This window comes from Solea solea, chromosome 6 (assembly GCF_958295425.1).
Source record: "Solea solea chromosome 6, fSolSol10.1, whole genome shotgun sequence".
NCBI lineage: Eukaryota > Metazoa > Chordata > Actinopteri > Pleuronectiformes > Soleidae > Solea > Solea solea.
Genome location: NC_081139.1, coordinates 13332919 through 13344804, shown reverse-complemented (window position 1 = coordinate 13344804; position 11886 = coordinate 13332919). Strand labels below are relative to the sequence as shown.

Genomic DNA, 11886 nt, shown 5'->3' with positions numbered 1-11886 from the left:
AATATTAATAATTAGTACAGCAATGTCATGCATCTACTGTCACTTTTTCCCCACATAAGCTACAATAATGGAGTGTATCTTATTAAGACATTTTGTTATATTAGGACATATTTCAATATTTTTTAATTATTTTTTCTTTTACAAGTAATTTGGTAAATGGTTTAATTTGTGTGTGTATATATATGTGTATATATATATATATATATATACATACATACATACACATTTGCAGGCCTGTTTGCGATTTCAGTCATGACACAGACAAGGACATCCCCCTCTAATCCCCCATACGCGGCATGGGACAACACGTGCTCTCGTCTCGAGTTTTAGTTGTGTAGCGCTCACGTGAAGTACCATGCTGTTGATGACGCAATGGACGAAACCATCGGTGGAAAACTGGTGGAGGAGCAACATGTTAAACGCAAACGACAAATTAATTTCTATCATGTTTGATTCATCACAAGTCGTTTTCTTTTAAAGGTGCTATTCACAAATTATTGCGCATTCAACAACACAGAGGTATTTTTTTGTGTGGCAACTACTTTTCTCCCCTGTAGTAATGGTACATCTGAACTCTGCATCCTCAACAAGTAGCAACAATTACCCGGGAATAGGCCGGAAGTGACGGAAGTGGGGTTGTAAATAAAAGTGCTACTTCTTTTTGGCACAGTCATGGATTGGTTTGAATGAGTTGTTGTGTGTGTATATATATATATATATATATATATATGCTCAGTGCTGCATATATATATGCGTGTGTGTATATATATATATATATATATATATATATATATATATATATATACTTCCAATTATACCATTGTAGGATCCTTAAATGCAAATGGTCAATCTACATTTCAAAGTGATTAGGAAATGTGCACAAATAGGGGCAGAGAAAACAGATACATTGTTAATGATGATAAAAAATAAATTTTTCAAAACGTTTAGCAACATTTTGGATGTTGCAAGAACGTAGTTAAATGAGAAATTAATTTTACATGATGAGTCCTATTATTTTATATGGTGTTTGTTAATGTAAGAAAAAAATGAAAATAATAATAATCAAAGAATATTTCTTCAAAGTACTTTGAAAGTACATTTAATCGAACAGAGCATGTGCTTTATGAAACACATTCCACGCTACAGGTTTTATTCTGAAAGGCTTCAGCAGAAGTGCTCGTTTGAATTGTCCGCCATCTTTTTCCGGTTTACCCTCCTCCCCAACTCTTTGACCTATATTCGAACGTTGCTCAGCAACTTTTCTTAACTAGGGTCGTTTTGTCGTTAAGTGGACGGGACACTACACGCGTTGACAACATGTGAAAATTTTTCTCCCCGGGATTTAAATCTTACAAATATTCTCTGACACGCATGGATACGGTTGGTGACAACCGGCGGAGACGAACAAGGAGCGCGCGAGAGTGCTGTGGACTACAAGCCGGAGCACGAGCTGACGAGTACGGTGTACTGCGGTGTCTGAGTGTGGGAAACACGGAAGAGGACCATGACATGGCGGAGGACGACGGCTCTTTTAAGCAGGGCGGCCAACTGGAACGGAGGGTCATGGCTCCCCGCTATAGCTTGCTGCGGGAGGTTGGGAGGGGAACGTATGGCGTGGTGTACGAAGCGGTGGCTCGGAGGTCCGGTGCTAAAGTCGCAGTGAAGAAATTGCGTTGCGACGCGCCGGAAAACGTAGAGCTCGCTCTGCAGGAGTTCTGGGCGCTGGCGAGTCTGGAGAAACGGCACCAAAACGTGGTGCAGCTGGAGGAGTGTGTTCTGCAGAGGAACGGTATGGCCCAGAAAATGAGCCATGGCAACAAACGGTCCAAACAGTACCTGCGCCTGGTGGAGACTTCACTGAAAGGTATATTTGGTTCCTACCGTTAAACCCTTTACGTCACCAATATTGTCCAGCACGTTCTGGAAGACGTGTGTGTAATTATCTCACATCCAAAGGGTGGAATTGGATTTACACTCTGATTTGTATTGTCGTATGGCATCGTTTATATCACTGTGCCATGGTCTAACTTGTAAGGTGTTGCTTATCATCAGTCGTTGGTTTCGATTGAGTGTATCGTTAGTTACCTCACACAGGTAACTGTTTTATCTAACCAATACCCAGGTGTAATGTCCTGCCTTCCGTCGTCGTAGTGGAAATGTCAGTGGTTTAATACAAATCCACATTGACAGTGAGGTGTTTGTGTGTCTGTCTTTGTCCTGTGGTGATTTCTTTAAGTGTTGTTGACGCCATGACACGGGCTCGCCTAGTTGGGGGGATGGGCACATTTTGCCAGGAGCTCCCGAGGCTCAAACTAAAATGGTGTCTAGTCTGTTGGCTTCACTCGGACATTATTCACATTCCATTGGCAGTCAGTGCTCTTCTGCAAAATCACTACTGAATCAAAGTGTTTACTTATCTTTAAGCCTGATTTCGCCTTTGTGTGTAGGCACAGGGTTGTTGGTCATTGGAGTAATGTGACAATATGAATAAATGTTGCCAGTTCCCAGATGTAAATAAATATGTCCTACATACATACATGCATGTATGTGGCCTTATTTTTGAAATGCAGACTTCAAGTCTGGTGTAAATCTTTAAAATAATTTACGTTTTGTTGGTTATCCTGCAAACCGAAGTATATATGATGTCATTTTTTTGTCACCAGTGACCTGATGACCTCTGAGACATGTGTCTATATAAATCTATTTATCAAAGTGATAGTTCAGTTTTGTTTATTGTGGTTGTATTAAGGTACTGACACATAGTCAGCATTGTCTATGCTGTACGTGCCCTGTACCTTGAGAACCAGCCTAAGAGAAACAGAGACACTGCGCCTCATTGTAAACATGGCTGCCAGTGGGGACACAAGGACAATGGACATGGGAGATGCTGGTCACTGAAGTCCCAAAATATCTTGAACCCACAAATGAAGGAAACAGTGGCTCAGGAACTCCTGTGTGCCATGATGTAACATCCATCCATCTTCTACCGCTTTATCCTCTACAGGAGGGTCGCGGGGGGTGCATTATATCAATGCACTTTGATGTAGGGGTTTGATTTATTTACAAAGCATCACTAACTTCATTGTTCAGCCGGACAAGACTGGCTAATGGCTAAATGAAATGGCAAACGTTCTCAAGATATTATAGACCTAGTATGAGGGGAGCCTTTGTTATGTGGTTAAAATTGGTCTTCTTTGCATACCTACTGGCAGCCATATTGAATGAGAGCTGGTCAATGGCATAGGGTACACTCACAGCACTGTCCGTGCTGCCGACTATGTGTCACTACCGCCTAACACAACACTTCAGATAACCCTGAACTTTCCCTGTACTGTTTTTTTATGAGTGACTAACTGGTTTGTGTTGTTTTCAGGTGAGAGAGTGCTCAGTCCTCCAGAGGAGCCATGTTATCTCTGGTTCGTCATGGAGTTCTGTGAAGGTGGTGACCTCAATCAGTTCATCCTGTCTCGGCAGCCAGACCCACAAACCAACAACAGCTTCATGCTCCAGTTGACCCGTGCTGTTGCATTCCTGCATGAAAATAGCATCGTCCACAGAGACCTTAAGCCTGACAACATCCTAATCTCTGAGAGGTCAGGGACCCCAGTCCTTAAGGTGGCTGACTTTGGCCTCAGTAAAGTTTGTGCTGCTTTGAGTAATAGAAGGGTAGGCAAAGAAAGTGAAGATAAGAACAAAAATGTCAATGTCAACAAGATTTGGTTGTCTTCAGCATGTGGCTCTGACTTTTTTATGGCTCCTGAAGTATGGGAGGGCCACTACACAGCTAAGGCAGACATATTTGCCTTGGGCATCATCATCTGGGCCATGTTGGAAAGAATTACTTTCATTGATGCTGAATCAAAGCGAGAGCTTCTTGGAATGTATGTTAGACATGGAGCAGATATTGTGCCAGTTGGAGAAGCATTGCTAGAGAATCCAAAGATGGTACTGAACATCCCACAGAAACGCAGGTCGTGCATGTCTGATGGAGTGAAGAAGCTGCTTCAGGACATGCTCGCTGCCAATCCTCAGGACCGGCCTGATGCTTTTGAGCTGCAGGCCAGAATGGACCAGGTTATGTGTGCTGCATGACCCACAGCCAGGCTGTTCTACAGGTATGTCTTAATTTTCAAATTAGCTGTATTTTTAGTCATAAACTTACAAAATGTCCAGAGAATTGTTTACATGTGATGCAAGAGTGCCATTTGTCAAGTATGAAACAATTGCTCAGTGATGAAAATTTCCTCAGAACCATGATCCCAAAATGTTAGTATTGTAATCACCTGTGGATGAAGCTTAATGAGCCACTATTTTTCTACCTATCCTGTCTACTGCAGCTTTGATTTTGTGTTATTTAAGACATGGAGTTTGTGTTCCATGTTTTGTCTCCAGGTCTGTTCATGTCTACTCTCTGATGGCTGCCATGCAGTTACAGATGTTCTGACATTCTGTCCATGGAGTTAATTAGAGGTTTGCAACTGTATGGTTAAGAGTGAGGGTGGGGTTGCTGCTAGTGTGTTGCCCTAGGCACATATGGTAACTGCACTGACTGTCCTGCATGGTTTCTCAGTGCTGTCAGTCATCTTGCCTGGATAAGTGTGTTAGTGTTTGTTGTGCAAGAGCTATCCAGGAACCTCTTATGCAATCAAAGCTCCTGCCAACCCCTCACACCCATTAGTATGCAGACGCCTGACCTTTTAAGAGGTGGAGTCAGTACTCACTGGCTCCTGTTGTTGTTTTTGTTGTCGTCGTTGTTGTTGCTGTTGTTTTTGTTGTTTGTACATGGACAGTGACTCTAATGCCGTGTTTCCATCATGGCATGGTACGGTTTGGAATGGTAAGGTCCTGGGTCAGGCTTGCGTTTTGACTGAAAACTGTACCTTTGGTAGCTGTACTTGGTAAGAGGGGTGTGGGCTGTACCTGGTGCTTATGTAGCGTGATGTGATGTCGTACCGCTGCGATGACGACATTGATAGTGTCACAATGGAGGACATCCAGCCCCAATACACAGCCTAAAGTGTTAAGAGCGTATGTTACAAAGGCTGCAATACAATTATTCGATTTTTAAATCGTCTGTGTAAATTAAAAAACAAAAAAAAACATATTTGTAATAATTCAATCTTAACATTCTCATCCTTGCAGTAGAATGTTGAGAAGTACCTCCTGCCACATTTCCATGCTACATAAAAGTGATGTTATGCAACACAGTATGTTTGGACAATCTATGACATCATCGCTGGGCACAGACTGAGTCTGTGACTGGTAAGCCAAGCGACCTAAACATACCACAGTCCCCTCCTTCACATGGCCAAGCTCAGGTTTGACAGAGGGCTGTTTTTGCTGCATGGCTCACTTGAGGTTCCTGGTCATAATCTTCAACACAGCAGTCTACTGTGCACTGTGCAGTGCTGTCATACAATAGATGTGAGGTGGAGTGCAGGACCTCTCGGGCCTTTTAAAACAGTGGACCCACTCAGCTGCTCTGTCTCTGTTAATGACAGACTTGTGGCCTTGGCAAAGACCCCTTCAACAATTTTGATAATTGTCATTTGGCAAAGCTTAACCAGGCCCATGTATTCACTTTATGCTCCTGCAGAAAGGTTTCTCAAGTCAGGTCTTCTGTCGTCCTGCCCAGTTTATTCCTCGCTTATTGTCTATGTATGTGCTGTTTTTTGTCGTGATAATGGAAGGGTTTGTTGATGTTGATGTTATTGCTGAGCTTGAGGAAGAGATTTTGAATTTCATTTTGCAGAGAGCACAGCGGGAGCACCAAACGGCGGTCATCGGTGCAGTAGTTGTATCAATCAGCAGCACAGCGAGATCATGTTTTGGTTTGACAGTTGAAGGTGAAATGTTTAAATAGGGAGTCATTGATCACCAATCAAAGTGTGCGACTATGATTGCGTTAACAACACAAGAAGTTAATCAAGAGAATAAATCAGGCTTTAGTCTGCCTCAATGCCTCTGCATTTACAGCCTCGCTGAATCAGTTTTGCTCACGGTTGCTACTGTTAAAACATATACACTATATTCATATAGATCCACTTTGAGCTTGAACTTAATATGTTGATATGCTTTTGAATATGTGGTGATTTGTGTAGCTTTGTTTAACTTGTAGCTTTCTGCATGCAGCAGAGTGTGTGTGTGTGTGTGGGAAGGTATGCTGCTGTGGGCACTGTTAAAAAAGACTTGTATTCCTATTTACTGCAGCGTTGTGTCATTACTGCACTGACTCAGCACATCTCTGTTTTTATAGGCTGCTGCAAATTTCATGTTGTTGTTGTAGCCAAACATTAAGTCTCATCCTGAAGGATGGTCTTTGCTCACAACAGCAGATCTGTCAGTGGAGAATCCATGTTCTCCATTGTGCTTACCACCAGCTGCAAGGTGCAGCTTGAGGGTGGTGACGTATGTTCATTATGTAATAAGCAGCAAGCTTGGTACATCCAACATATGAAGATGCATGGTGTGTGTGTTATCTGCGACCTGGCACAGTCGCTGCTTAAGCTACTCCCACAAATGTCCGTCAGTGTCCCTTGCTGTGATTATAATGTCCCAAAATGTGGACTAACCATCGTATCTTCGCTTCATGCTTGTTGCTGTCGCCTCACTTTTGAATTGAAAATGAAATTGTTTTTCTTTCCTCTCTCTGCAGACACACATTTATTCCTGGAGCTGCTACGTCACTAAGGGGTCTCCCTGTGTTGATGGAAAGACTGTGAAGATAAAGGAGAAGCAAAGGAAAGCAGCTAATGGCTTTCCACATCAAGAATGACACCATACACCAACGCAAGTGGTGGCTCCACCCACACCACAGCTATAACTACATGAGTGGTGTGAGCGAGTGATATGGCTGGGATTATATTGGGAGCAATTTTATGAACAATAGAAAACACTGACAATCAAAATTCATCTGAATGTACAGGGCAGATGACATGAGAATCTCCTCCCTCTGTTCAATAAAACAAATGCTAACATGAACATGGATCTCTTAGGTAAAATCAGACTCACACTCAAGTCAGTGGTGTTGTGTTGTTAACAGAAGCAAGGGGATGTTTGAGGCTCTGGCAGCTGCAGCTGTTCACAGAATGCCATCATTCATCATTGTGGATGCTCGCGTCACAATCATTGGATATGTTAGGTGTAGACGGCCCTCCACTCCTGCAGTTTAGATGCTAGGTTTTTGTTTGTTTGTTTTGAAGTTGTTTACTATGTGAGCGCCTTTCCATACTGTTGGTCCTTCCCTGGATACTCGTATAAAGTGAGAAACATTTTCTCTGAGTGGGAAGCTTGATTAATCTGATGAAGCTGCTACACCTCCATCGACTTGTGGAGAAATTTTCAGAAAACATGGGACAGTGGCGCTGACCTACAGTGACTCTTATTTGAAGCAAGTTAATTGTGTATGTATGTACAATGTACGTGATCAGGGCTGACGTGTTGACGAATATAGGGAGAAATACAAAATCTTAATCGATCCATTTATCTCAGATCACTTCTAAATATGAATAGGTTCTTTCGGTCATGCCTCACCCCTCCACTAAAATGTATTGGATTGATTCAGTGGTTTGTTTGTTGTCCTGCTGACAGAAACAAACTGTTTAAAAAAATACAGATGGACACGGCTGCTGGTAACCTTCATGAGGTGGAGGTTTCATGGTGCTGTGTGCATTGGTGTTTGTGTTGCCCTAGTGAACAGTTTTGTCTCATAACTGGAAATGGCGTCACTGTCTATTGTGTTGGCTTTGAATTTCTTCTGACATTGTTTGGTTTAAAGGCTAAAACATGTGAGTCATGGTTAGCTAATAAAAGTGGTGTCACTGGACTTGATTAGCCAATATTAACATTATTTACTTACTTTGTCATTTTGTCTGCTAAGAAGTCTGTTTAAAGGGATTAATGAAAACAACTTTTCGAACAGTACCACCATTTATTTCCACAGTCATGTAGTAGATGCAACACATTTTGACATGAACACATTTGCCTCTTTAATCTACTACCTGTCCAAAGGGCTAAACAGTCCCTCCACTCAGTCCGACTGCCTCCTAGAAGATGTTAGCGGAGTTTCTCATGGACCTCATCTGATAGCAGGAATGTCGAATCTTGTAAACTGATGTTCAACGTTTTGCACAAGCATACACGTGGAAACATAAATGCATCCCAGACTAAAAAGATGTGATGAGAGAATGTTCTAATGTAGCTTTCAACCTGACCCTTATTTGCCTTTGATGAGAAACCAGAGGTTCTCTGGAAATCTTATTTAATTTAAACGTTAACTCGGCACCTTTTACATTTAATTATTTTTTTAGAACTGTGGTGCATTGAAACTATTTTTATTTGGCACTGCAGATACATTAACCAGGCTATATTATTTTTTTCCAGTTTGACACATTTATTTGCTGAGTGAAATCAGGGTTTGGAAGGAAAATTAACCAACTTGATGTTTGACTATAAGTGCCATTCATGTTTAAGGAGCAGAGCTGCAGACTAATTACACCATATTTAAGGTGCATCATGGTTTCCTGAACTGTTTTGAACAGAGTTTGAGTCGCTTCGCTATAAAAAATCAATCACGGCCTTTGTGGTGATGCCTGTGATCAGAAATGGAGAATGAATGAAAAACTATTTCCGATGTACTGTTGGCATATTTGTACAATGAACCACAGCTGAATGTTTTTGGTTTGCCCTGTAACCAACCTTTTGAATTGCTCTACCTCAGTCTGTTTTACCTTTTCTTTACTGAGCCATTGTTTGATTTGCTAAGACATTCCTCAGTCAGGATTGAAACTGGCACGTGCTTAAACCTCATGTTGTCACAGTAGGTGTCAGGTGTGCCCAGTTTTCCTTTTGGTGATGATGTGTTTCTTAAGTATTGTATAGGCACCACAGCCAATTGACTGTGTTACTGCTTCATTGTGAGAAGATGGGTTTACACGTATAAACATGTTTACATGCGTCATGCTCAGCACGGCTATGATGTTCTTTGGTTAAAAGCTTGAATGAACCTCTGTGAATAAGGCCCCTCAAATCGCCTCCTTTGTTTCCAGAATGAATGAACATGTATGCTGGGTAGAAACTGGAGTTGAGTGTATGGTGATGTGTTCATAAATGTATTCAGATTTCTGAGGAATTAAATTGTTTTCCTTTAGTTAAGAGGAATGTGTTTAAAATGTCTCTGGATGCTTCCCTTTGTTGTTGGGGTAATGTTCTCGTTGGTCTCTGCAGCAGCACCGTCTTTGACACACTGTTAAACACTGGTTTTCACAGGCAGCACTCATCTATGCAACACTGCCTCTCTGGTTACACTGTGAAACAATGCAGGTCTGGCTCACTTTGTTTTAGTCATCAGCTTCTCACAGTGACTGGCACTACACTAGACACTCACATCTTGTGTTTTCTTTTTGTGGATAACGACAGAATCCGCAATCCTTGGTTCGACACATAAGCAAAGCCGTTTGCTTGAATGTAAACATGTTTTTATTTCTGACTGTATCTGAGGTCTGTTTGAATAAAGGTTGTAATCACCTCAGCTGTGGGACTTGGTCATGTTTGTGTTTAGGAGGCATTGGATGAATATCGGTCCAGCCTGTGTTAAAGATTTTACTGTGTGTGTGTGTGTGTCTTTCAGCCTTATGCTTACAGGATGTGGCCATACAGGATCAACTGAATTTACACTAAGTATAGTTTGTTTATTGGCATCTTTTAATATATTTACTGCTGTCTCTGCTGAAAGAGGTAGAGCTGTGTCCATGGTCTCTCACGTTGTTCAAACGACATTAATGCAGCTGTAGTACAAGGATTTTTAGGACAAGGTCATCATCCTGTTTCTTTGTCATACCTCTGCTTGGTAACCGCCAGCGTTATCTGTGAGACCAAGTAAGTCAGATTTAAAAAGATTCTCTCCAGGCCTTTTTTCACGAAAACTCTTTAAAGTAGGATTGTAAAAGGTAAAACCTGAAGGCCTTGCTCCTAGAAAACATGACTGACATGATCCGCTTTAATTCTATTTCCCCTATGGACAGTTTACGACTGAATAACGATGGCCACTTTGCATACTGCTCTTCCCTGCACCAACGTCTAAACAGGAAGTCTGTGTTTTCAGTTGGGGGCATGTGAGAGCTGCTTGTCTACTGCTGTTTGGTAAGTATGTCCTACTGAGGTAAATCTAAGCAAATTGGTTCAAACGTCAAAATTACAGAATAACACATTTGAGCTTACTTATTGAGGTAGCAGTGGATCAACAACTCCTGTGAAATGTGATGTAAAATTTCAGATTTTTCTCTGTGGACTTCGGTTCAGTAGATTGACTGGTTTACTTAAGATAGTGTAGATGTGAGATGGTATGGATTTTATTGCATTAGCCTTTTGTGAAGTTGCTTCAATTTATTTTGTTCTATGTTTTCACTCAGCACACACACCTACCTGTGTCATCACTTTAAGGTTTTGAAATGAATGTTGTTGTGTAACAACAACAACAAATATTAAAGTTTGCAACAGGTTGGATTTTAAATATGTTAAACTATGTTTATGGCTGTGCTGTGAAGTATAATCTGCATGTATCGGGGGCCATCAAAAAGAACAAAAATGAATTGTGTGTTTTTGAAAATGAATACAAATCTGACACACAACCGCTTGCCCAAAATGTAAGAATAGATTTCAGTACTGCTCCACACTGAACACAGTGATCAATGGATCAGTGATAAGAAAATCTATTCCACACATACAGTAGCAAGGACTACGTAATGCATCTTGTTTTATCATGTTGGTCATTTTCAGTTAAAGAAGACCATATGTGGCGACACAATATGTTAAGCGATTATACATATATCATTGCAATGTATGTGGGTCTTGATTACATTAAACATTCTCATTGTAAGAACAATGTGACTGTTATCAGCCAAAGCCATTGGGGTTTAGGGTTGATCCATTCACTTCAGTGGACTGTATAGAGGTGTTAGTGAGAACTGCTTGAATATTATGAGTTTGTTATTCAAAAGCAGGATCTGATGGGATTTGATCCATGACTCCTGGAAAATGATTGGTAAGAACAGTTGATTTGCAAAAAGCCCGGAATAGTTATCAAGTCATTTCAAAGAGAATGTTCAGGGGTCTTAAACTTGTAAAGTTTAATAATAAGTAATGTATTAATTAGTATTTATATATTTAGTCCATTATACATTTAAATACCAATACGTAAACAAATATATGTTCTGTGAGTCACAAATTGGTCTGTGTGCAAAAATGAGTAACTAAATTATAAATGAAAAATGTAATCTATGAATCATTGTCCATAACCATGCTCTACTACTGTCATGATCTAGTGGCAATGTTCAACAAAAACCCACACTCCAGTGTCTTTCCCAAGGACATTCTGATCATTCTGATTAAACCACAAACATTCTGGTAAGAGGACGACACACTCTACCTCCTAATCCGCCCACAATATACTTCACAGATCCTCTGAGAAATGATCCAGGAACTTGACTGATTCAGTCACTCCTTTTCCTTGAAATGGGTCAGGCGTGGCTTTTTTCTTTTTTAACTCTACCTTGACATCACAGTGTGGCAGAACTTCCTTATTATCTTCCTGGAAGTTTGTGTTATCTCAGATGGCCAACACTACCACCATGTGGTCTAATATCTATATAACATCACGTAATTTTGAATTTCCAGAATAGTAGATTCACATCCGTTTCTTACAATTTAGGGAATGTGCATTTTTATGCGCAGGTATATTTTGATTTTATTAGTCACATCTGTTTGTAAAGTTCAAGTCAAATTGACTTTACATTGTGTGATTTTCATCAATCAATGATGTAAACGACGTGATTTAATTGGACATTACCATTATTGGTATCCTCTGTGGTTTTAAAAAACATCTACTGT

General features: G+C 40.8%; 1 protein-coding gene across 1 annotated transcript; it reads left to right on the top strand.

Annotated features, from left to right (window-relative positions):
• Positions 1–1191: 1191 nt before the first annotated feature.
• On the top strand, positions 1192–9529 carry LOC131460955 (serine/threonine-protein kinase 35-like). The gene is made up of 3 exons (XM_058631892.1): positions 1192–1864; positions 3374–4115; positions 6656–9529. The coding sequence occupies exons 1-2, from the start codon at positions 1372–1374 to the stop codon at positions 4090–4092; spliced, it is 1212 nt and encodes a 403-aa protein (XP_058487875.1). The 5' UTR covers positions 1192–1371; the 3' UTR covers positions 4093–4115; positions 6656–9529.
• Positions 9530–11886: the final 2357 nt, after the last annotated feature.

Coding starts and splice junctions, on each gene's coding strand:
- LOC131460955 (XM_058631892.1), top strand. CDS start 1,372: ATGGATACGGTTGGTGACAACCGGCGGAGACGAACAAGGAGCGCGCGA. Junction 1,865..3,373: donor GGTGGAGACTTCACTGAAAG/GTATATTTGGTT, acceptor TGTTGTTTTCAG/GTGAGAGAGTGCTCAGTCCT.